The sequence below is a fragment of the Schistocerca piceifrons genome, chromosome 1 (assembly GCF_021461385.2).
Source record: "Schistocerca piceifrons isolate TAMUIC-IGC-003096 chromosome 1, iqSchPice1.1, whole genome shotgun sequence".
NCBI lineage: Eukaryota > Metazoa > Arthropoda > Insecta > Orthoptera > Acrididae > Schistocerca > Schistocerca piceifrons.
The window spans coordinates 1,213,668,435-1,213,696,068 of record NC_060138.1 but is presented as its reverse complement, the minus strand read 5'-3'; the positions used below and the strand labels follow the sequence as shown (position 1 = coordinate 1,213,696,068).

Below are 27,634 nucleotides of genomic sequence, written 5' to 3'. Positions count from 1 at the left end.
CTGGCATCATAATAAAATAAACACAGCTATACCACAGTGTACTACAGCAGAGAGAAACCTGTTCAGTAATATTTTCAGTCTATTTTTGACGTTTGCGTCTGACAGACAAGAAAACATGATAGGAGTAGCGACTGTCAGGCGCAAACATCAAAAATAGACTTTTAAATTGACATGCTTATATTGTTATCCATCAACATGTGAAAGCTGCAGCATATTTTATGGTTCATAAGAACTAGATGCAACACTTGAAACTGAGAGTAAGTCGAAACAAGCTTGTAGTGTAAATAATTGAAGCAAAAGAAAAATAACATTGTAGCAGCTAAATTGGACTACAAATACTCCTGAATAGTGGCATAAGTTTTACGTCATACAAGCTGCTGGATCAATAGAGGAAAAAAGCCTATTATTAAGAGAATAAGCAGCAATTAAAGAGGTTCAATTAAGAAATAATTATCACAGTATTAATTAATGAAGAATTCTAAAATTTTTTACAACTATGTTTCAGGACTATAAGTTCTGAGTAACTGCCCAGCAAACTTGCACTACTGACCATTAATTTCTTGAAAAGGTTCCTACATCTTACTGCCGTAAATCCTTCAACACAAAAAAGAAAACATCAATATCAAGTACCAGAAGCAGGAAAGGTGGATAAAAACAGTGAAATGAAAACAAAACTTACTTTTTATTCACTATTAACAACAGTGTCACCTGATTCACTACCGATTTCGGCAATTTCACAAGGAACACTTGTCACATGTTTTGGAAACACACCCCTGTTTAACCTGTGCCTACTTTTATTCATAAAATCTTCTTCGAGAAAATGATCATCACAAACAAAATAAGAAGCACAGTTTACATCTGGTGACAGTTTACAAACACTCTTCCACTTTAGAAGCAACTCTTGAGGTTGTTTTGGAAACCGTAGAAATGCTTGTTGCAAATTTCCTCCGTTGAACCCACGTAAAAGCCAGATGAACCGCTGGGGAACTTGCAGGAGCATTTCAACGTCAATCTGTTGCGTTGAATATTCTGAAAAAACAAACAAACATAAAAGTCTTCATTCAATAATACTATTACAGACATATCACAGTTCTTTAAATAAACAAACAGAAACCACACTGCTTAATTCATGATAGAAGAGAATATATTTCATTTATAGGCTACAAGATTATTTAATGAAAAATTAAATGCCTTACCTTACAATTAATTGTGGACATTTTTCAGCGGGAAATCTCTTCAATTCCACAGTGAACTTTATGAATTTAGAGTAAAAAATCTGTTTATAATGAAGATGAGTAATATGTAAGTATGAAACAAATACAAAGACGACTGTAACCGAGGACCACAGACGTCAGTGCAGAGCAAGACGATAGAATATTTCAAAACAACCACCATTGGAGTTTAGACAGCTCTCATTGGTCAGTTCCAGCTTCGTTTGACCCCTAGCGCCTCTAGTGGTCGGGAATGGAACTACGTGGCTTGTTGCCTCTTTGGCCGCGCTTTCCGGTGTGGGCCTGCCTCGCTCGAGCCACCGGTTGCCGACGCCGCTGCAGTCCCAGGCGCCTGCTGCACGCCTGCGCTCTCTGTCTGAGCAGCTCTTAACCTCCCGCGCTTCGTGTTGCAGGCAGTCGTGCAAGCTGTTCTACCGGGCGGACCCCCTCAAGATTGTGCGCGCCGAGGGTCAGTACATGTACGACGAGAAGGGCGGCCAGTACCTCGACTGCATCAACAACGTGGCCCACGGTGAGTCCACGCCAGCTGCCTGTTCTCTCTCTCTCTCTTACTCCTTCTCTTCTTTACCGCTACTTCCTATCTTCCTCCTCGCTGTTGTTGCTTCAGTGACTGTGGGTATTTATTATTTACCGTAAGGTACACTATATACCCGGTGATCAAAAACTCAGTATAAATTTGAAAACTTAATAAACCACAGAATAATGTAGATAGAGAGGTACAAATTGACACACATGCTTGGAATGACATGGGGTTTTATTAGAACAAAAAAAAAAAAAAAAAAAAAAAAAAATTCCGAATGTTCAAAAAATATCCGACAGATGGCGCTTCATCTGATCAAAATAGCAATAATTAGCATAATAAAGTAAGACAAAGCAAAGATGATGTTCTTTACAGGAAATGCTCAATATGTCCACCATCATTCCTCAACAATAGCTGTAGTCGAGGAATAATGTTGTGAACAGCACTGTAAAGCATGTCCGGAGTTATGGTGAGGCATTGGCGTCGGATGTTGTCTTTCAACATCCCTAGAGATGTCAGTCGATCATGATACAGTTGTGACTTCAGGTAACCCCGAAGCCAATAATCGCAAGGACTGAGGTTTGGGGACCTGGGAGGCCAAGCATGACGAAAGTGGCGGCTGAGCACACCATCATCACCAAACGGCGTGCACAAGAGGTCTTTCACGCGTCTAGCAATATACGATGGAGCGCCTGGTTCTAATAAAACCCCATGTCATTCCAAGCATGCGTGTCAATTTTTACCTCTCTATGTACATTATTCCAGGGTTTATTAAATTTTCAAATTTATATGACTTTTTGATCACCTGGTATTTCTCAGTAAACTGTCGATTCTTTAAAGAATCGAACTCTCAGCTTAAAACATCTGATTACTTTACAAATCATTTAATATGTTACACTTTTAACGTTAAGCATGCAAGCGAAAAAAAAAATTAGGAAATATTTGAGGTTATGCTCAAGTTTGTTGGATGTCGCTAAGTGCTCTCATTATGTTACGATGGATGAATATAGTCTGGGTAATTTGCGCTTCATTTTAAGCAGAAGCAACTTTTTCACGCCTCTAGATGCCTACGACGATGTATCTCCAGAATTATGTGTCGTACAATCATATGAGGTTTGCCCAGAAAGTAATGCACTGCATGTTTTTTCTTCATCAATTCTTTATTGAACATAATGAGAATTACACACTCGAAAGAATGGTGTTTTATCTACACATCCTATTTTACTACGTAATATCCATCCCGTTCTGGGGCCTTCCTCCAGGGCGAAACAAGGCCGTGCATGCCCTGAAGGTACCAATCCTTGTCCTGGTGGCGGAGCCGGTGCTTCACTGTGTGAATCACCTCCTCATCGTCCTCAAAATGTCTTCCACGAATGGCATCATTTAATTGTGAATGACAACATCAGCTCGCTGCAACATATCAGGTGTGACAGCCGTGCATGGTCTCCCCGACCGCTGCAAATCGTGGAGCTCCACCTAACCGCCTTCTGATGACCTCACCCTCCGTGCCCAGCGATTAGCTGTACAGGGTTATTACAAATGATTGAAGCGATTTCACAGCTCTACAATAACTTTATTATTTGAGATATTTTCACAATGCTTTGCACACACATACAAAAACTCAAAAAGTTTTTTTAGGCATTCACAAATGTTCGATATGTGCCCCTTTAGTGATTCGACAGACATCAAGCCGAAAATCAAGTTCCTCCCACACTCGGCGCAGCATGTCCCCATCAATGGGTTCAAAAGCATCGTTGATGCGAGCTCGCAGTTCTGGCACGTTTCTTGGTAGAGGAGGTTTAAACACTGAATCTTTCACGTAACCCCACAGAAAGAAATTGCATGGGGTTAAGTCGGGAGAGCGTGGAGGCCATGACATGAATTGCTGATCCTGATTTCCACCACGACCGATCCATCGGTTTTCCAATCTCCTGTTTAAGAAATGCCGAACATCATGATGGAAGTGCGGTGGAGCACCATCCTGTTGAAAGATAAAGTCGGCGCTGTCAGTCTCCAGTTGTGGCATGAGCCAATTTTCCAGCATGTCCAGATACACGTGTCCTGTAACGTTTTTTTTGCAGAAGAAAAAGGGGCCGTAAACTTTAAACCGTGAGATTGCACAAGACACGTTAACTTTTGGTGAATTGCGAATTTGCTGCACGAATGCGTGAGAATTCTCTACCGCCCAGATTCGCACATTGTGTCTGTTCACTTCACCATTAAGAAAAAATGTTGCTTCATCACTGAAAACAAGTTTCGCACTGAACGCATCCTCTTCCATGAGCTGTTGCAACCGCGCCGAAAATTCAAAGCGTTTGACTTTGTCATCGGGTGTCAGGGCTTGTAGCAATTGTAAACGGTGAGGTTTCTACTTTAGCCTTTTCCGTAAGATTTTCCAAACCGTCGGCTGTGGTACGTTTAGCTCCCTGTTTGCTTTATTCGTCGACTTCCGCGGGCTACACGTGAAACTTGCCCGCACGTGTTCAACCGTTTCTTCGCTCACTGCAGGCCGACCCGTTGATTTCCCCTTACAGAGGCATCCAGAAGCTTTAAACTGCGCATACCATCGCCGAATGGAGTTAGCAGTTGGTGGATCTCTGTTGAACTTCGTCCTGAAGTGTCGTTGCACTGTTATGACTGACTGATGTGAGTGCATTTCAAGCACGACATACGCTTTCTCGGCTCCTGTCGCCATTTTGTCTCACTTCGCTCTCGAGCGCTCTGGCGGCAGAAACCTGAAGTGCGGCTTCAGCCGAACAAAACTTTGAGTTTTTCTACCTATCTGTAGTGTTTCGTGACCATATGTCAATGAATGGAGCTACAGTGAATTTATGAAATCGCTTCAATCATTTGTAATAGCCCTGTACTTCTGTCGACAGGAGATGCTCCGTAGACCTTGTGTAAACGTTTGTGAATATTCCCTACAGTTTCTTTCTCTGCAGTGAGAAGTTCAATGACGGCACGTTGCTTGTAACGTACATCACCTACGGACGCCATTTTGAAACTGTCCTGTAGCTGCGCTATCTGTCGGAAGTGGCGGAAACTTGGCGCGCTCACTCAGCAGACTTCAAATAATACGTACGCAACATATCGCATTGGTAGCATTTTTTCGGTTGAGAAAAAAAATGCGGTGCGTCACTTTCTGGGCAACCCTCGTATAATTTTGCAGATACATTTACTGACATATGCGGATAATGTGTGTAGACACTCCTGCGAACAGAGTCTTTAGTAAGGAAATAATAAATTAAAAGTCATGTCTGCTGCTTAAGTTTTACAGCAGGAATACCGAAAATGAAGCAAACATTTTTTTTTCCTTTCGTCATCTTGTAGGGCGGTATCAACGAGAGAAAATTTCACAGGGTTTGAAATTATGTGTAAAGTTTGTTGCAAGTCGCTAAGTGCTCTTATTCCCGAATACATAATTAATGAAGTCCGGGTATTTGCACTGGGGTATTTACGCTGCTTCAGGACGAACAAACAGTTTCTAACTGTAGTGCTTGTGTCGTTGTGTTAAATTTTTAAATAAGAGTGTACCTCTTAATGAGTAGATTATGACAGCATTTTAAATTTTTAAATTCGGCCAATAACTACGCAAAATATTGAGAGTAAAATTTTTGTTGCCTCTGGAAGCCGTTAGATACGCAACTTGCAAATAGCTTTGGGTACCGGTTCCTGAATCGTAGCTAACGTATCAGTGACAAAGGTTGTAGATAAATATCTGACTTACACAGTACAATGTGGATTCTATGTACACAGTTCGCTAGTTGCGTAAGCTGTGCCATGTCTCAATTGTAATTCGAGCTTTCGAAGACTATCACCCCCTTCTTCAACGGCTGACTGACTACCGGGACCTGTGTATGTGTCTCTCATAAAGTGGAGGTCTGGTTTCCTATTGGTGAAGTGACTTCGCCCAGGCAGGGAATAGCATGCTCAAATGCAGGACATGGACCGTGGAGAGATGTACAGGTTGTAGGGTCGGATGTGGACACGATGGGAGAGATGGCAGTCAGAAGCGACTGAAACATACAAGCACAGTCCAAATAATTTCTACGTTTATTGCAGTGGTGGTTTACAACATGACCCTCCAGGAAGGGCAGTGTTGTAGTGCCAGTCTCATGGATCCAGGATGGGTGGCAACGGTTAACAGCTGTTCGAAAGGAATGTAATATTACAGTGCGAATTCAGAAGAACAGACAGACGCAGTCAAATTACAAGACAGAGAGAGGCATTTGGTCTAAGGCCGTCAGCACCTTAGGAGACGCTTAATAGATTCTAAATACAAGAGAGTGGGGTTCAAGGGGCAATCAAGTGGACGACGGTCCAGTCCTGCGTCCGGCCATCCTGATTTAGGTTTTCCGTGATTTCCCTAAATCGCTCCTGGCAAATGCCGGGATGGTTCCTTTGAAGGGGCACGGCCGACTTCCTTCCCCATCCTCCCCTAATCCGATGAGACCGATGACCTCGCTGTCTGGCCTCCTCCCACAAAACAACCCCCCCAACAATCAAGTGACGTCTCCCCCCACCACCTGATTGGTTGTCCAAAAAATGCTGGGTGGGCTACGGCGCAATTTGGTACGGGCTCTGTACTGCTGTACTGCCTTTGGACTTTGCTCCATCAATTCAGCACTCTTCTATTGGCACGTGTATTTATCTAGAACGGCTGGGTACGGAAAGCAACATCCAAACGAGAGATTACAGCTGTCTCTTCTCCTTCTCCATATCCCGGCCGGAATTAAAGGCCAGAAAGAGAACGGAGATCGCCTCCTGCACCACACGTTCCCTCCGAAATCAAGGTTTTAATTTTGGTTCTCTGTGAACGGTCCGTTCTCGGCTCCGAACCCTTCTATTCCAAGGTTATGGCTACTGTACACTGATCAGCCAGAACATTACGACCACCGATCTACTATCGATTTAAACCCGTACAGGCGATAGTAGCATCACCTGGCGAGGAATGACTGATAGCCAGACATACGCACGGCGCATGTATTATCAGCGAGCCTCCTGTCAGTGTATAGGATGGGGAGTTTGACAGAGGGCAGACTGGGATGGCCCGGAGCCTCGGCACGTGCATTTCGGAGACTGTACGACTTGTCGGGTGTTGAGGAGTGCTGTGGCGAGATCAAGGTGCAGCCAGGTCCAGACGTCGTGGGGTTGGGCACACAACCGAACTTTTACCGCTTCAGAGTTCAACAAGACGAAGCCCATCTTCTCGCGTAAATCTGTGTTTCGCTACCCTTGACTTTTCTGATTGTCCGGACTTGATATGATGTTTATGTTGTTGACAGGGCTCGCACAAGACACGGCTTGCCTGCCCAATCTAATATTCGCAAACTTAACATGGCAGCTTGTAAGAGGCATGTACGTTCAAACCAAGGCAGACTTTCGCTGAACGCAGCATTTCTTTAATTTTACTCGGTGAATGGAACTCTAAGCTTATGGCGTACTAATCTAGCATGCATACTCTTTTGCTGTAAACTGTTTCACAGAAAGGAAGGAAAGCCATTTCGCTATTTTCCCCTTTTTCTGTTCGCTAAGTAGGTTTGGGCTCTTGTTTACTGGTGAATGCATGTCTGATTTGGTGCGGTTTGTATCTACTTTTTCTCAGTATATACTCCAAGTGTTTTATTGGGTACCACGGATATCGTCTGAGCCCTGTATATTATAGTGTTATCAGGTGCTGCTGATTTCCTTCATATTGAAAGATTTCTACTTGTCAAAAAGGGGAAAAGGCCTTGACCTTGAATCGACATAAGGCCTTTAATGTTTGCATGGGCATACATTTAGTTTAAAGTTTTCATAGGGTTATCTAGGGTGATTGGCAACGCCGAGAAAGTCTGTTCACGCGGTTCGTTTGTCGTTCGCAGCACAGCCCGCACAGCACGTCATCGCTCTGTCGATAATAAACGTTAATCGGCTGAGCTATCTTTTGACACTGCACGTTGAACGTAAGTGGTATGATGAAACGTCTGCAGCACGCTATCAGTTTGTTTTCAGTTTAGGGCACTCGATGGGGTGTAGAACGTAATAACCTGGTGCAGTTGTTTCCAGTGAGCACGACCGTGTCTGCATGAAAGACAAGATGAAACAAAAAGGTCTAAAATACGCTTTGAGGTAACAAAACTAAAGAACGAGAACTCCAGGTTAGTATTTCAAAATTAAGCACAACGAAGCTTCAATCAAGAGGCAGCTAGCACAACAAATGACAACTGGATCAACCAGATAAACGTCATTCCAGATACTGCAAAGCAACAGCTGATTCATAACGCCACCATCACCAAGAAGCTATGTATAAATAATTCAGTAACTATGCTCATTGAGGAAAGAAGGGAATTAAAAAATTCTAGGAATGGAGAATGAGGAGAAAACTATCAGAGAAAGAAAAAGTTAGTAAGCAGAGAATCAAAGAAAGCTCAAGAGCCTTGGTTGAAGGAACAGCACACTAAAATTGAAGAAATTAGAAAGAAGCGGAATGTAAAAAAAGCCTAACAACTAGTTAAGGCACAGTTTGCAGAAAAACAGAAGGGGCCACAATCGGAAAGAAATTGGAGAGAGTATCGTAGACAATGATGATTTAACGGAAGGAAGGAATACGTAGAGGAGTTATATGACGGATACCGAACGCTGAATGAAAGAAAAAGTTAGCAGATGTATTACAGGATGAACTTAGACCAAAAATGTTCAGAGAAGGCCGGCCATTGTGGCCGACCGGTTCTAGGCGCTTCAGTCCGGAACCGCGCTGCTGCTACGGTCGCAGGTTCGAATCCTGCCTCGGGCATGGAGGTGAGTGATGTCCTTAGGTTTAAGTAGTTCTAAGTGTAGGGGACTGATGACCTCAGATGTTAAGTCCCATAGTGCTTAGAGCCATTTGAACCAGTTTTTTGTTCAGAGAAGAATTCGATAAAGCATTAAGGAACTAAAGCCAAAAGAGGTTCCTGAATGTGATGCAATAATTAGAGAGGTGCTGGAAGCACTGGAGGTCGAAATTATTTCTTATGTATATGGGCTCATCAATGTGAGGTATGGAAAAGCAGAAATCTCTGTCCCTAAGCAGAAATCTTGTATCTACGAAATCCACATCAGATAAGTATGAAGACCATCGTACACAATGTTGCTAATCCATTCCTCCAAGATTCTCACAAATATCATAAATGTCAAATAAAATTAACCAAAACCTCGCTGACGATCAGTATGCATTTAGGAAAGATAGAGGAACTAGAGAAGGAATAATCAGCTTATGAACATTGTGCGTAGAAATGATCGGAGTTAATAAACCACTGTTAATAGGCTTAGCGATTTAGAAAAGGCTTTCGACTGGCCTAAAATGGTGAAAATTTTACGCTGGTTCACAGAGGCGGGAAAATAATTCAGCAGCTTTACAGGGATCATACAGCACTTAATCTGTGTGTATGTATCTAGTTACAGCTGAGAGCTGTTTGTAGAAATGCATTTTTATTTGCCATTAGCCGTATACATAATATTTATTCTTGACCTGTTACAGTTAATTAAACGATCATCAACTGGAAGAAAAATTGTAACATCTGTTAGTTTAAAAGTGCATATTTCTCATAGAAGACACTTTCGTATACCACATGTGATGACAAAACGTGGGATGTGGCATAACCAGATTTTGACAATATTTTGAAAATTTAGATAAGTTGCACATGCACCTGAGGAGTATATGTGAAAATTACCTAAAAGTACCTACAAACCGAGTCGATATTTCTGTCCACTTTTTTTATTATTTATTTCCAGCTAGTTAGAAAAGGATAGGCTGTCGGTAGGACTTCGCCCTGCCGGTTGTGCTGGTAAAGGGACGTTATATACAGCGACAGAGAGAGAGAGAGAGAGAGAGAGAGAGAGAGAGAGAGAGAGAAAGCAGAGGAGAAGGGAGGGGTAGAAGACGAGAGATCACGATGCTGGGATCTGCTTTCACAGTTCACTTGCAAGGCAACTTTCTCCTGTCGAATGATTGCGGGCTTGTGTGATTAGAAACTGCTGCAGTTGGCGGGCGGCAGTATTAACATCAGATACATTTACGTGCTGGCCTCATTATGCTACTGTCTAGCAGTGCGTCATTAAGCCGTCATGAAACGCTAAAGCTCACGTTCTTCCTTTGATGGGTTTTAACAGTTTATGTTGCCGAACTCTGTTTTTTTTTCGTCAGAATCAAAACACAGAGGAAAGTGTGTCATATTACCACTGGGTAAAGTAACGAAGAATACCAATAGACACGGGACTGCACACCCTCTGTAGTGTCCTCCCCCCGCCCCCCCCCCGCCCCAATTCTCTACTCTCGTTTCATATCTTTCTTTAGAGCAGACTCAACTCCACTCTTCTTTTAACTTCTCTTTCTCGCCTCTTACGGTCCAAAATGTGAACACTGATTGTCAAATCGTTTTTTAAGAGAGAGTAGATAGAAGCTGACTTAATACACAAAAAAGGTAAACACATTTTCTCAGATCGGTATCTGACCGGTTACAAGACACAAGGTCAGGACTCAACCCCTACTGGTCGTATGATATTTTTCCTACCAGGTTCCGTTGGAAGCACACTGCCGTTCCGGTTCACCTTTGTTTTGATATGTATTTCAAGAGCATTAGGAATAAACTAAAGATAATACGATTTGGGTAGTTACAAAGGGAATCTCGCGTTAAGTACCGCGGGACATTCGTGAGTGCCCATAGTCTGCCATTGTCACTAGTAAATCAGTGTACGTAGAACTGTGTAAAGTGTGACTGGGAGCTTTGGCTGAAGCACTGACAGAATACACGCGTTCTAACTCCCTTGAAACTGTGTAGGTCCGTGCATCTTATTTGTAATTTGACACGCGCGAGGATCGGGGGCACAGTGAATCTGCCAAAGAACGGTTCACTGTCGTGCCGGCAGAGAAAAGAAGGAAAGAAGGAAGGATGGAAGATTGAATTTAACGCCCCGTTGACATCGAGGCCATTAGAGATGGAGCACAACCTCGGGTTGTATCAAGGATGGGGAAGGAAATCGGTTGTGCCATTTCAAAGGAACCATCCTGGCATTTGCCTGGAGCAATTTAGGGAAAGCACGGAAGACCTAAATCTGGATGGCTGGACGTGTGTTTGAACCGTCGTCCTCCCGAATGCGAGTCCAGTGTGCTAACCACTGAGCAGAGAAAGGAAATCGCTAACACTCGCTTCATGGTCTTTTCGGGATATACGCGTAGGAGACTAACTGTTGGTTCACTCTTCTAGGAACATACGTTCGCGCATTTTAATCTTAAAGAATTCCGCGATGCCACATGACTCTCACGTAACATCTCCCACCGGAGTTGGATGAGTATCTTACGCTACCAAAGAAACTTATAATGAAACGCATGCTCTTCTTTGCTTACCCACTATTTCCTTTTCAACATTATCTACTATGGATCGCAGGCTGGCGAGCGGTATTCACGTATGACTGTATGAGGGATGTTGTAAGCTACCCCTTCCTGAGTGGACTATACTTCCCGAGCGTTTCCAATTACTCTCAGTCTGATGTCTGCCTTACCTACAGTTAGTTTTATGTGGTCGTTCCAGTTCAGGTCGCTCCTTCCACATACGCCCAGAAATTTAATCGATGTGACTGCTTTCAAGGGCCATTCGTCTGTCATACAGCAAGGGATATTCACACATACTTGTGCGCAATATGTTATATTCGCTACTTTCGGGCTCGACTGTCAAACCATGCACTAAGTGTCGATCCTCCCAACGTCTTCCTTCATATCTGTACAATTTTCTAGTTTTTAGTCTTCTCTTTACATGACACTATCGGCCCGATAAAGCTTCCCACTTTCTACATCTACATCTACATGGTTACTCTGCAATTCATACTTAAATACCAGAGGGTTCATCGAATCATTTTCATACTACTTCTCTACCATTCCACTCTCGAATGGCGCATGGGAGAAAGGAACACCTAAATGTTTCCGTTCGAGCTCTGATTTCTCTTATTTTATTATGATGATAATTTCTCCCTACGTAGGTGGGGCCGGCCGGTGTGGCCGTGCGGTTCTAGGCGCTTCAGTCTGGAACCGCGTGACCGGTACGGTCGCAGGTTCGAATCCTGCCTCGGGCGTGGATGTGTGTGATGTCCTTAGGTTAGTTAGGTTTAAGTAGTTCTAAGTTCTAGGGGACTGATGACCTCAGATGTTAAGTCCCATAGTGCTCAGAGCCATTTGAACCATTTGAACGTAGGTGGGTGTCAACAAAATATTTTCGCATTCGGAAGAGAAAGCTGGTGATTGAAATTTCTTAAATAGACTTCGCCGCAAAGAAAACCGCCTTTGTTTCAGTGACTGCCACCCCAACTCTCGTATCATATCAGTGACACTCTCACCCCTACTGCGCGATAACACGAAACGAGCTGCCCTTCTTTGCACTTTTTCGATGTCCTTCGTCAATCCTACCTGGTAAAGATCCCACACCGCGCAGCAATATTCCAGCAGAGGACGGACAAGTGTAATGTAGGGTGTCTCTTTAATGGGTTTGTCGCATCTTCTAAGTGTTCTGCCAACAAAGCGCAGTCTTTGTTTCGCCTTCCTCAGAATATTGTCTATGTGGTCTGTCCAATTTAAGTTGCTCGTAATTGTAATTCCTAGGTATTTAATCGAATTGACAGCCCTTAGATTTGTGCGATTTATCATATACCCAAAATTTATCGGATTTATTTTAGTACCCATGTGGATGACCTCGCACTTTTCTTTGTTAAGTGCCAATTGCCACTTTTCGCATCATACAGAAATTTTCTCTAGATCATTTTGTAATTGGAATTGATCGTATGAAGATTTTACTAGACGGTAAATTAAGCGTCATCTGCAAACAATCTAAGGGGGCTGCTCTGATTATCACCTAGGTCATTTATGTAAATCAGGAACAGCACTATATTATACAGTAATTGGAAACAACAATAGACCTATACTACTGCCTTGGAGTATGCCAGAAGTTGCTTTTACGTCATGAGATTTCTCTTCGTTAAGAATGACATGCTGTGTTTTCCTGAATCCAGTTACAAACCTAGTCTGATATTCCATACGTTCGTATTTTGTTCATTAGATGGCATCCAATTTGATGCCGTGTTTCCTGACTTCGGAAGGAGTTCGATATGATTCCACACTTCTATACTTTGTATCCTGGGAGGAACTCAATATTCAGGGATGTTACAGAAACGATCATTCCAAACAACAAATATCTAGTAAACATGGGCTCTAAAGAGCAGACCACAAAATCTATGAGCATTTTTTCATCTTGGATGTCGTGAAATAAATTTCCTCTATTGCAAGCTCTTTGCTTCCTGGTAGTGTCGACCACAACAAGAATAAAGCGTCCAGTATACATTGGGTCTATAGTGTATACCTTAAGTGCTTTGAGCACTTGTTCACTCTTCTACTGAACAGGTGATCATAACTCTTAAGATATGCATTTTAGAACCCATGTTTAGCAGGCAACTTTCTCTTGTTTTGGTCCATACTACCTCCTCCCAAAATATGGAAGGCAAAGAGCTTTAAGTAGAAGAGATTTACTTCACAGAGTCGAAGATGAAGTACTGCTCGTAGACCCCCATGTTTACTTGACTTTTTCTCCTGCGCTTTGTTGGCAGAACACTTAGAAGATGCAACAAACCCACTAAAGAGACAGCCTACATTACACTTGTCCATCTTCTGCTGGAATATTGCTGCGTGGTATGGGACCCTTACCAGGTAGGATTGACGGAGGACATCGAAAAAGTGCAAAGAAGGGCAGCTCGTTTCGGGCTATTGCGCAATGGGGGTGAGAGTGTCACTGATATGGTACGCGAGTTGGGGTAGCAGTCACTAAAACAAAGGCGTTTTTCTTTGCAGCGAGATCTACCGGGTGATCAAAAAGTCAGTAGATAGAGAGGTACAAATTGACACACATGCTTGGAATGACATGGGGTTTTATTAGAACCAAAAAAATACAAAAGTTAAAAAAATGTCCGACAGCTGGGGTTTCGTCTGATCAGAACAGCAATAATTAGCATAACAAAGTAAGACAAAGCAAAGATGATGTTCTTTACAGGAAATGCTCAATATGTCCACCATCATTCCTCAACAATAGCTGTAGTCGAGTGTTTGTTTCAAAATTATGGGAGAGCTGATTTCCAGATGACCACTTAGTAATACATTGAAAAACATCATTAACAGTCTCTTCTGTGCCAGTCAAGCAGGAGTGTCAAAGGAAGTGGAGGTTGAACTGGGGTACAAAAAGGTGAGATGTTGTCACCCATATTATCAAGCCTTCCCCTTGAAAAAGTTTAGTCACATGATCAAAAGAGTAGGAAAGGGCATCAATCTGAATGGAAATCTGCAAGTATCAGCATGTGCAGTTGATATAATAGCTGTATGAGAGCAGAGAGAAGAAATGATAAAAAAAAGAGGAGGATTTGAGTTCAGGGAAAGTGGGCTTGTGAATCAAACCAGAAAAGAGAGAAGGAATGGAGCTAGGTAGAAAGATGAACCACAATGTGCCTGGAAATTTACACGTGGGACAAATGAAGTTGAAGGTAGTAGACAACTTTAAATGCTTAGAATCATACTTCAACCAGAGGAATAATGTCCAGCTAGAAGTAAACCAACAAATTGTTTTTGCTTTCACACTTGTCTAACAGTCAGAAATGAACTTATTACTGCACACCTGCACAAAACAGATACAGGTCTGGTTTTGAGTGTCCTTGTTGGGGTTATGGACACCTGAAGACCTTGACTACCCAGAGAATCAAAATCTTATAATTTTGTATAATGTTTTCTCTGATTTGCCATAATTTTAGTTTTACCTTACATCTTGTGCTGCCATGAGTACTGGAGGTGCCCCATCACTACAGAAACATCTCAGGATGCAATGTGAATAGCACTCAACATTTCTCTAGTGATTCTCAGTTGTACAGGTCTTTGTAGGAGTTATGGCGAATGGGACACATTTGATCAAGACATTTTTGAAGGTCATTGCATGTTATAGTCATATTTCAATATTACAGTAGAAAAGCAAAAAAAAAATATGATCCCAACAACACACTGACTGGACACAATTTACCTCACACAAAAATCAATTTGTGTACCTTGATACCACAATAATTTAGTTGTTTTGAAGGTAAACCAGAGTTTGTTGTTATTCAAACCTGGAATTTCCATTGTTTGACAATAATTTACTTGTCAGGTCCTATTCGAAGTTGTTTCTTCCACAATCTGGGAGGCTCTCCTTCATGATGGCATTTGCGGAATATCGTATACGAATGAGTGACTAGACTGGGATGTTTCTCTCCTCCCACAGTGGGGCACTGCCACCCAGCGGTGGTGCGAGCAGCGTGCGACCAGCTGTCATTGCTCAACACCAACAACCGCTTCCTGCACGACAGCCTGGTGCTGTGTGCCCAGAAACTCACCAGCCTACTGCCCGAGCCACTCCAGGTCTGCTTCCTTGTCAACTCGGGCTCCGAGGCCAACGACCTGGCACTGCGGCTCGCCCGTACCCACACTGGCAACCACGATGTCATCACTGTGGACCAGTAAGTCTGCTTCTCGTATGTCTCTGTGTCAAAATACTCTCTGCCAACTGTGCAGAAAACTCTTGAGCTTGTTGCAGGTGATGGACTCCACTTGGTGCTCTAAACTAATATCAAACCACAACTTGCAGCCATTTTGGTATTATTTCTAAAAAAATAATTGTTTTTCCTAGTGGTTGCTGAGTACTTTGGCACTAATCCCTCTATTTTATTTGTTTTTCTGATTTCAGCATAACAAAATTAAGCAGTGATAAGAAGATAGTCATCCTACTACATCAACAGTTAACAACATTCTTTGAATGTTGGAGTTGCATTACATCCTTTTTCACTAGCTAGCTGGATATATAATTTTAGCTGAATTTCCCAATAGGGCTTTGTTCAGTACTATCCCTGTTCCCTCTCCTCCTATTGTAGGAGAGATTATATGAGTGTACACGCACACCTGTTGCAGTGCGTACCATGGTCATCTATCCTCCCTGATTGACATCTCGCCGTACAAGTTCAATAAGCCAGGAGGACAGGGGAAACCTGAATGGGTACATGTGGTAAGTACAGAAAGCAGTTTCCTAGTATAAAGTGTCTTTTAAGTAGAAAATTCCAGTCATTACACAGAAAAGTAAAATAAAAAACAATTTCAAATGACAAAATATTAGTTAGCTTTGTCATAATAATTTGTTATTCCACACCTCGATAACAGATGTGGTTCGATGTAATTCTGTATGTAGCAAACAGCATTGTCCAAGTACCCTCATGCAACCATAAGCCCAGACTGGCCAAAATGTCTAAACATCAGTGCTGGCATTAGGTGTATTGTTCTATGTGATCTCAGAGATTTTTCAAAAAGGTTTAGTTACTGGAACTTTGTGCATCAGTCAAGATGTGTGATTGATTCTGAACATTTCTCTTACCAACATGATCTAGTCTGTGTTTTGTTCATGAAATCATGGTTTTAGCCCTGGAGATGTAAATTTGTCATCTCAGATGACAGGGCTAATAATGTTACAGTTCCTATTAAGATCAAAAGGCAAAATGTGACTTTATAGTATTTCAGTACAAATATTTTGATTCAAAGCATATGTTCTTTCTGGTTTTCACATTACTAAAGCATTGTTAGATCATTACATAGCCTATTCCAGCACACAACAACTACTGGGGGCAATCCTTGAGTAGACTTCATGGTATCAACAACAATCTTGGCACCAAATGTCATTCACATATGAGCAGAACTGTAATATCTAGTGTCTCACAGAATATTTCATTAGTGACTTCATCATGAGAGTGACTTACAAGAGCAGCTACATTGCAATTAATCACAAGTCCAGTTCGGGCAGGGCTGTTAAAATTGAGCAAATGCTCTGAATATTTTGTGGCCCGATACAGCCTGAGGCTGGAAGCCAAGTTCGTCATAAACCTGGAGAAGAACTGTCCAGTTACAAACCAATAGAAATTGAGAAACATGGCACCTGTACTGCCCACATGATTGTGCATGTATCTGAGAGGGTCTGTCTATTGAAGTCACGTACAGCTGTGGGCTTTGTCAATGTGAGGTACATCACAGTCTGTGATGACCATATCTATATCAACATCTGGAGGGAGATTGAATTATTTCATTTTGTCATGGATTGCCTAGTGAGGACACCAAATGATGTGTCTTATATAACAATGAATTTCCAATGTCCTCTGGTCCAATGTTTGTCTCTCTTTCCCTTCTTCACCAACTGACATTCTGGGCTGGACTAAGGGTATCTCTTACTTTCACAAGCATTCCAAATGTACCTCCTAAGCAATCTGCTGCTGAAAGGTTGTTCAGAATAACTTGAAGAAGGATGTGTGTTAAAGTCTTGCTGCAATTTGTGCCACATTGTGAAATGATTTTTTAATGTGCATAGAGAATATATCTACCAAGATTTTATTAAAACATATTTCTGTGGTTGGTGGCCACTGTGGGTGGTGTCACAACATAAAATTAACTCTGATACTAGTCTTTACTGGAAAGCTTTTCCACTTTCAGATATCAACACACAGGGTGCTACATGCTTCAAAGTATCTTCTACAATAAACTTTACAATTTCTGGAACTTCATCAATTGGCACATCTTTGGTGGTTACATATTTAGTAACGTAGTCAGTGCAGACTATTATCCATTGATTTCCATTTGTCATATTCGGAAACCTCCACAAGAGGTCAATTGTAATTCACTGGAATGGCACTGCTGCAAGCAGGGTTGGTACCAGATGCTCATCAGGTAACTGCAGCATGTTTTTCCATCACTGGCATTCCTTACAGTGGTTCACATAGTTTCTAAAGGATTGGTAGAGACCTGGCTGGGGATGCCTGTGTCTGATTCTATCTAGAGACTTTACAAACCCTAGGTGATTAGATGTTAGAGCATTGCGGAAATACTTCAGGATAGCTGACGGCAGATGATGTGGGATGATGAGCAACCATTTCTGTTCCACTGGATCATAGTTCCACTTATGCGATGTCTATGCATTAACTGGATCTCTCCTTTGGTTGGTTCCTCCTCTTTCAAAGCTTCTAAGATTTTTAGGAGTGCTGGATCATCTCTCTGTTCAGCAACAATGTCATTTAATTCAGTGATGAATGGTATTTCATCCACACTGCTGTGTTCCACCAAAGTGTACCTTGAAAGGCAGTCAGTGTTCTTGTGCTTGTGTCTGTTTTTGTAAACAACTATGATACTGTACTTATGAAGCCCCATTGCCCACCTCACCAGCCAACTTTATGTATCCTTCAGGCTAGTCACCCAGCACTGTTAATGGTGATCTGTAACAATGGTGAATGGTTTGCCAAGGAGATATGGCTGAAACTTGTTAATGGCCCAGACAACTGCAAAGCAATCTTTCTCAGATGTAAAGTAGTTCTTCACAGACTTGTAGAGTATCCTGAAAGCATAAGTTATCACCTTTTCAATACCCTTCTGAATTTGCACTAGAACTGCACCTATCCCATAACTGCTAGCATCATTGTGAAGTTCTGTCCTGGTATTCTTGTCATACATTACTAGAACTGGAGAAGATGTTTGTGCTTCTCTAATGAAAAGGAAAGATACAGGAAAATTTTGACACCTCTCTGCATGCAGCAGTACTTGCAAGAAATATACTTAGCTACAGAAATTGTTCATGAATCGACTGGTGTATGAGCTCATTCTGACAAAACTTCTCACAATGAACCTGCCAAATACACTCCTGCAAATGGAAAAAAGAACACATTGACACCGGTGTGTCAGACCCACCATACTTGCTCCGGACACTGCGAGAGGACTGTACAAGCAATGATCACACGCACGGCACAGCGGACACACCAGGAACCACGGTGTCGGCCGTCGAATGGCGCTAGCTGCACAGCATTTGTGCACCGCCGCCGTCAGTGTCAGCCAGTTTGCCGTGGCATACGGAGCTCCATCGCAGTCTTTAACACTGGTAGCATGCCGCGACAGCGTGGACGTGAACCGTATGTGCAGTTGACGGACTTTGAGCAAGGGCGTATAGTGGGCATGCGGGAGGCCGGGTGGACGTACCGCCGAATTGCTCAACACGTGGGGCGTGAGGTCTCCACAGTACATCGATGTTGTCACCAGTGGTCGGCGGAAGGTGCACGTGCCCGTCGACCTGGGACTCGACCGCAGCGACGCACGGATGCACGCCAAGACCGTAGGATCCTACGCAGTGCCGTAGGGGACCGCACCGCCACTTCCCAGCAAATTAGGGACACTGTTGCTCCTGGGGTATCGGCGAGGACCATTCGCAACTGTCTCCATGAAGCTGGGCTACGGTCCCGCACACCGTTAGGCCGTCTTCCGCTCACACCCCAACATCGTGCAGCCCGCCTCCAGTGGTGTCGCGACAGGCATGAATGGAGGGACGAATGGAGACGTGTCGTCTTCAGCGATGAGAGTCGCTTCTGCCTTGGTGCCAATGATGGTCGTATGCGTGTTTGGCGCCGTGCAGGTGAGCGCCACAATCAGGACTGCATACGACCGAGGCACACAGGGCCAACACCCGGCATCATGGTGTGGGGAGCGATCTCCTACACTGGCCGTACACCACTGGTGATCGTCGAGGGTACACTGAATAGTGCACGGTACATCCAAACCGTCATCGAACCCATCGTTCTACCATTCCTAGACCGGCAAGGGAACTTGCTGTTCCAACAGGACAATGCACGTCCGCATGTATCCCGTGCCACCCAACGTGCTCTAGAAGATGTAAGTCAACTACCCTGGCCAGCAAGATCTCCGGATCTGTCCCCCATTGAGCATGTTTGGGACTGGATGAAGCGTCGTCTCACGCAGTCTGCACGTCCAGCACGAACGCTGGTCCAACTGAGGCGCCAGGTGGAAATGGCATGGCAAGCCGTTCCACAGGACTACATCCAGCATCTCTACGATCGTCTCCATGGGAAAATAGCAGCCTGCATTGCTGCGAAAGGTGGATATACACTGTACTAGTGCCGACATTGTGTATGCTCTGTTGCCTGTGTCTATGTGCCTGTGGTTCTGTCAGTGTGATTATGTGATGTATCTGACCCCAGGAATGTGTCAATAAAGTTTCCCCTTCCTGGGACAACGAATTCACGGTGTCCTTATTTCAATTTCCAGGAGTGTAGTTGGAAAATCTGTGACTGCTTTTATTTTGTCTGGGTCATTCTAAGTACCTTTATCAAAAGTCTTCAATCCTGCCACTATTCAGTATCTATATAGTAAAATTTTTAAGTATATGAGAAAGGATTTAAAAGACATATATAAATACTTATATATCCATGAACATGATACATGGCAAAATTAAAGTTTCAATGTACAGCCAGTAACGACATCAGCTTTCAAAACTTGCACCACAATTTACAATAGTCTTACTCAAAAGATAATAAATATTTCATCATGTTCACTGTTTAATTAAACCCTAAGACCATTCCTCTTAGAACACTTGTATGCACATATGAATTTTTAAAACATCTGAAATGCAAGAGACTTGTTTTTTTGGTCACAGGCTTTCTCCAACCATTTATAACAGGGGACTTTAGACAACCAAGTTCAATATTTCCTACTGCAACTAGTGTAAATTCTCTTCCAGATAAAGCCAAAATTCATCTACTTTAATTTGCTGCAATATTATTATAAACATTTCCTCTAGTGTACACGTGTGTGTGTGTGTGTGTGTGTGTGTGTGTGTCAGAGAGAGGGAGAGGGAGAGGGGGGAGAGGGAGGGGAAGAGGGAGAGAGAGAGAAGCGTACAGATATACATGCACAAGAATGTTAGTGAACACCTTCCAGTGTGATATTTGTAAATGCATGGGGACTGATGACCACAGATGTTAAGTCCCATAGTGCTCAGAGCCATTTGTAAATGCATGATGACCCATCCCACAATCATAAAGATTTTTGGATGAATTAATCCAATAAACAAAAGAAGCCCTAACACTGGCTGTGGAAGAATGTATTCAATGTATTCCCAAACAACACCATCATCCAGGATTTTCCATTAGTGTATTAAATAAAACAAATATAATTTTAGCTCAAACAATTAGGGTTCATATTAAATTTGAGCAAGTTTTCACTTTAAGATACAAAGTCAGTATAACAGGTAACTATCAATAATACTTAAATATTAGAGCTCATAATTTGTCTGATAATGAGTAAATGTTCATTACATATATTGGTAATGAAACTTATTTTAGCTAAAAAATTATAGTGAGAACTATGTTCCACTAACATACAGTAAGTTAGTTCTCTGATGCATTTCAGGCTCCTTGCCCAGATGTTTACAGAGGGAAATACCGAGATGTTGACTACCCTGGAGAAGACATGGGAAAGAAGTACGCTGGAGACGTCAAGGAAATCTGCAGGAAAATCAGGGATGAAGGTCGTTCAGTATGTGCATTCTTTATTGAGAGTCTGATTAGCTGTGGTGGGCAGATAATTCCACCACAAAACTACCTACGTGAAGCCTTCAGGTTAGCAGATCACTAAAATTAAGTAATGATCAGTTTTATTTAAGGCAATTATCTCAAAAAGGTACAGAAATTTGGAGTTATACTACTACTTTATTCATTCTGGACACACAAGGGCCATGATATTTCAAGTCTTTATTTTTATGAATATTTTTCTCTGACTCTTGCATATAGACCAGTGTACTTCTTTTTTTATGCGGGACTTGTCTTCACTGTTTAAGTTTTGGTTCATCTGGGAAGTTTTGATGTTGCATTTCTTCCTTTGTGGTTCACACATCCAGATGTTTTACACCTGATTTCCATCTCTTGTAGGTCTGTTTTTTCTTTACTTATCCAAAAAACTTGTAAAAAATCCATTGCCTAAATCTTGGTGGTTCAATTCATGCCATGTCTCTATAAAAGGCAGTCATTCTTATGTTCATCACAAAGGCTGTCTTTGAATTCAAAGTTAATCAACTTTCAGATAACTTTGGGTGTGAACAGTATTGTTGAGTTTGAGCTACATGTTCATGTTCCACAAACATTACAGTTTTAGTATAAGCCTTTAATTAATGTGCAAAAGGAAGAGCAGACAGAGTACTAAATATTGTGGCATTCCATAGTTTATGTTTCTAATTTATTCTCTGCTCATAACATGTAATTTTACATGCATGTGCAATGTCATGAAAGTATAAGTTACAGCATTACTTCTTACAATGTGCTATATTTAAATAATTCAAACAGTAGGACAATAATTTATTCCATGATGAGCAGTTGCCATATAGAGAAGATGCTGAGTCACAGATAGGCACAACAAAAAGACTGTCACAAGTAAGCTTTTGCCCAGCAAGGCGTTCATCAGAAATAAATGACACACACATGCATGCACATGCACACACCCACACACACTCACGCACACAAACAAAATTCACACACATGTGACTGCAGTCTCTGGCAACTGAAGCAAGCTGTGACATTCGTTTTGTTGTGCCTGTCTGTGACAGCTTCTCCTCTATATAGTGAGTGACAACTTACCCTTTCACAATACTGTTACATTCCATCCTGGATTTTCCTTTGTTTGATAATGAGCAGTCGGTGTTACATGCAATTTACTATTATAATTATTACTAGAAATAGATCATTGTTTAAAATATTAGTCATATTACATACAAGTTGTAAGAGCATTTATGGATAAGCCACTGCTCTTGAGTCATTTTTTAAAGGTATCTCCACACAACATTGTAAGACAACTAGGTAATAAATTACTAAAACAGCTCTTTTGACATATATGCTTTTTGCCATTAAAGTTAATCTTCTGTTGATCATATGAAAGTCTGTGTTAAGCATAGTTTCAAGGTTGTGAATTTTAGGGTTGCTATTTTTGAACTTAGTTTCTTCTTTCACTAGCACAATATGTGTAGCATATACATTGCATAAACGAGGAGATTACTGAAACTAGTGAATAGACTTTTACAAGGCATTCAATGTTTCAGTTTTGGTATGATCCTTAAGCCCCTCTTCTGCAGTATTAAAACACTTTTCATGTTAGTGTGGCACATCCCCCCCTTCCTTTCCCCTCCCTCTGCCACCGTGCCTCCATGCCATTATTCCAGTAGACAAGAAAGGATATACTAACCCAAAATATACAGTCCTCAGGTATTCAGAATTAATGTGTGGTGATAATCTCCACCATACATATAAACTGGACGTTATTCTTTGGAGACAGTTTCAACTTGCTGCTTTGATGAAAGTTGGTCACTTAGGTATAAACCCAAAAATGTATATTCTTAACAGGTTGTTGACAGAATCTCATCATTCACAATATTATACCTATTTGGAATACTCTCTTTAAAGTGAATAATATTCATTTTTTTTACATTAACTTTCATATTGTCATTTTAAAGTGAGCTCTTGCCTTTTTAATAAAATTTATAATCTGTTCAATAAGGCCAAGCTCTGTCTGCACAATAGACATCAGATATGTCATCAGCTTACAAAGTGATCAAACACTTATGATCCAGAGAACTTGGGAAATATATGAATAAAAATAAAATAGAGCCCTTAGGAGCACCATATATCTATTTCTAATTCTTGACCTTCTCCTCTCCAATACTCCTTTATTATTACACACAGTTTCTGTACGCTGTTGCCTACCTTTAAAATGTTTATAGCAATTGCATACATTTTACAGTGACAATGCTCATTGCAGTTTCTGAAAAGAGTGCTTTGTGATGTACTCTATTGAAAGCTTTTGAGAGGTCCTGGGATACTCCTGCTGCTTGGGACGTTTAATTTTTTCAAGTACATAATGGTCACACAGTACTGCAGATGCTGTGGTAGTTTGAACTATTCTGCAACTATGCTGGAAATCACTTAAGATGTTAGCATTGTTGTAATGTTCCAAGATTCCTTTTAATATTATTTCCTCAATCAGTTTGCTGAGTGTTGAGATTAGAGCAATAGGTCTGTGGTTCTGAACATGCTTTATTTTCCCATTCTTGTGCAAGGGTTTGACTACAGCGAGTTTCAACTTGTCAGGGAATAAACAGTCTTAAGAACACAGTTTATTATATTTCAGAACTGATCACTATGGCATGGGGGATGACATCAAACAAAATAACCCCTTCAGAGTCTCAGAAAGTCTTCACCATGGCTTTACTGACTGAAGGTGCGGCTATGAACTTTTCTTTGGAGGAGAGTTTTGTGGTGCCACTCCATGGATTGCCACTTTTGTGGTGGTGTTCGTAGCGACAAGCAATTCGCTGTAGAAACGGCTTACGACGTCACCGCCACACTTTTAATAGCAGGCCGACCGGTCCGCTGGAACAGTGAACAGAAAGAGGAAAACCCAAACACTCTGATTAAATAAAAGTCGGTACTTATCTTTATTAACGAAGATACAGCAACACAGTAGTGAACTCCGTGTCTACAGAAATCTGTCTAGTTCGAGTCGGAGCGGCTAGGTCAGCGTCGGCTGACGACAAACAACAACTCTGCTGCGATGAACACACGACTGACTAGCAAGTACACAATTCGGTGTCGAGTATACAACTGACCTGCGAATACAGAACTGTCCTAGTGCTCGCGACTCCAGCGCTTATGAAGCCAGAAGCCAGCGGTGGCACGCGCAGACTTGCGGCGATTTCCTGTCTAGCTGGCGCTGCTTATGCGGACGGCGTCCGGACTTTGATGCTGCCAACCTTTTGGCAGCGGGCTCGGGTGGCATTACTGGCTAGGATATAACAGCCACTTTGTTTCTGGTTCAACGTGATGCCTCATTACATGCAAGCAATTCTGCACAGATGGTCCTTCACTGCTCTTTATGATATTCTGAACAGTTATGAACCCACTGGGCACACACCTTTGTGTACCACAATTGATGGACAAGTGTGTCAGCACTACCAACAGAGGTGACCAATTGAACAGTGAAGTTTTTGATTGTGCTGCATTGGTCACCTTCAATGAGAATGTCTGCACATTCTGACATTTCAGCAATCACAGCTGTGTCTGGCCGGCTGCTGCATGGAAGACTGGACAGGTCTGTGTGCCGTTGTTGCAATGATGCCTCAGCCAGTGAATCACCATGCTTTGTTCACTACCAGGTCTCCATAGACATTCTGCAAGTGCCTACGGAAACCTACGATTCTGTGGCTTTCGGCCAAGAGAAACTCAATGACAGCTCTCTACTTGAAATGCACCTCCATTACTGTCGTCATTTTGAAAGCTACGCATAGTGCCGCCACTTATTGGAACTTCATGAAACTATATGGACTGAGGTGGGGATATTGCATGATGCTCTAAAACAAATTTCGTATTTTTAAACCTAAATTGGCTGAGAAAAAAGTGTTGCATTACTTATAGAACACCATTTATACCGTATGTGTTATTATTGAACTGAGTACAAGTTCATGTTGATCTTTAGCCCCACAAGAGAGGATAAAATATGTAAAACATTTGCTTTCCTGGCACTCATGTAAAGTGTTGATGTTTATACCTGCAAGTGCGACCAGATTTACATTTTTATGACTTGACATTAATTTACTCAGTACTCCATCAAGTCAAATGTCTAGGAGGGAGAAATGCAAGATTCTACATGAAATGTGTTTATAACAAATCATTGCTCTTATCTTTTTTTTACTGGTGATGAAACCATTCACTGTTTCCTTATTTTATTCTTTTTATGATCACCAGGCATGTCCGTGAAGCTGGTGGTGTGTGCGTAGCAGATGAGGTTCAAGTGGGTTTCGGCCGAGTGGGAAAGCACTGGTGGGGATTCCAGTTGCAAGGTGACGATGTTATACCTGATATTGTTACTCTTGGCAAACCAATGGGGAATGGCCATCCTGTGGCAGCAGTTGTTACAACCAGAGAAATTGCTCAAAGTTTCCAGAACACTGGAATTGAATATTTCAATACTGTAAGTATACACTTAATTAAAATTACAGGACAGATTGAAAGCTACATTTTGTTAGCTAAGTCTCATAATAATGACTTTATGGAATGTGTGCACTGTACATTACCATAAAATCAGTGACATAATCAAAGCACAATAAGTAATTAAAAACGAAGAATTTGTCTCAGTTTTCAGAAGTATTTTTATCTTAATAACTTCAGAGACCTGTTTCAGTTGTAGAAGTATATTTTGCTTGAAGTCTTCCTAACATAAATGTGCATGCTTCCATTTTTCACTTTCTTGTATTAAGACTCTTTCTTAAGACTCCTCGTGTTTCATGGTCATCATTTCTTTTCCACAGGATTAATTATAATCAAGTTTTCCCTGTGACATTTAAGTCTCATCTTTATCTATGATAATGATGGAAGCTGAAGAAATGAATTAGAATTTGTGCTGTGGCCGGGGCTCTACTAGACAGAAATGCTGACCATTACACCACCACAAGCGAGGAGACCCGTGTTCAAGTCCTGGCTGTAGCTCAAATTTTAATTCATTTCTTCAGTTTACATCACTATTGTAGGATTAATTCTGTATTTATTTAACGAGATGTTTATCACTTTTTGAACATTTCAATATTACTTCAGTTATAAATTGAAGAAACAAATACTAACACTATCTGAGCAAATGACAACAATTAAATATGCAAAAGGAAATAAGTTACTGTTATTTATGAGCTTTCAGAACTTCTGCACTTTGTCTAAGAGAATGGGAGAGATAGGAAATGAAAGGAAAATAGAAGTTTTTGAAATTTCTAGAGTAGCCTAAACACAAAAAAAGCTTATTCATTTTTAATGAGAGCACACTTTTATTTGGGTGATGGAGTATTTGGTTAGCTACAGTTTGGCAATGGCCATTTATGTGGGTGGACAGATGGTTGTTTAATGGTAGGATTTTGTACAGAGTTAAGAGAGTATGGAGAAGCAAATCTTGCTTGAAGCAGCTGCTGGAAGACTATGAAAAGTGTTTTGGCAAATAGTGAGAGATACTCTAGGAGGGAAGGGGAAGGGAGGGGAGGAAAGAGTCAGCATTATCCCTGCCTGCTGGATTACAGATTTTTCATTCATTACGTTACAAATTAAGGAGACAGTATGAGAGTCTGCATTCTGAATTGCCAGAAGAACTACATGACATAAAATTTATTCCTTGAAATGAGAATTTATATGTCAGCATGCAATACTCAGAGAATCTGTTAAAGACTCAGAAACTGCAACATAAATAAATTTTGAAATATCTCAGCCTATAGCAAAAAGTTGCCAGCCATTTACAGATGGAGATCTTGTCAAAATTTTTTTCAAGATAGGTGCTAAAGAGAGAAGGGAGAAGAAATAAAGGAGAAGAAATAAAAACTTTGAGGTTCGCTGATGGCATTGTAATTCTGTCAGGGACAGCAAAGGACTTGGAAGAGCAGTTGAACCGAATGGACAGTGTCTTGAAAGGAGGATATAAGATGAACACCAACAAAAGCAAAACGAGGATAATGGAATGTAGTCGAATTAAGTCGGATGAAGCCGAGGGAATTAGATTAGGAAATGAGACACTTGAAGTAGTAAAGGAGTTTTGCTATTTGGGGAGCAAAATAACTGATGATGGTTGAAGTAGAGAGGATGTAAAATGTAGACTGGCAATGGCAAGCAAAAGGTTTCTGAAGAAGAGAAATTTGTTAACATCGAATATAGATTTAAGTGTCAGGAAGTCTTTTCTGAAAGTATTTGTATGGAGTGTAGCCATGTATGGAAGTGAAACATGGACAATAAATAGTTTGGACAAGAAGAGAATAGAAGCTTTTGAAATGTGGTGCTACGGAAGAATGTTGAAGATTAGGTGGATAGATCACGTAACTAATGAGGAGGCATTGAATAGGATTGGGGAGAAGAGAAGTTTGTGGCACAACTTGACTAGAAGAAGGGATCGGTTGGTAGGACATGTCCTGAAGCATCAAGGGATCACAAATTT

At 41.6% G+C, this 27,634-nt stretch overlaps 1 protein-coding gene across 1 annotated transcript in view; it reads left to right on the top strand.

Moving 5' to 3' along the window:
- Positions 1 to 27,634, top strand: part of LOC124781771 (5-phosphohydroxy-L-lysine phospho-lyase-like) — a 136,373-nt gene that overhangs the window by 73,211 nt on the left and 35,528 nt on the right. The window contains exons 2-6 of the mRNA XM_047253888.1: positions 1,625 to 1,743; positions 15,048 to 15,282; positions 15,731 to 15,824; positions 21,044 to 21,252; positions 25,420 to 25,645. Of these exons, the coding sequence (XP_047109844.1) occupies positions 1,625 to 1,743; positions 15,048 to 15,282; positions 15,731 to 15,824; positions 21,044 to 21,252; positions 25,420 to 25,645 (883 nt within the window). The remainder of the gene's footprint in view (positions 1 to 1,624; positions 1,744 to 15,047; positions 15,283 to 15,730; positions 15,825 to 21,043; positions 21,253 to 25,419; positions 25,646 to 27,634) is intronic.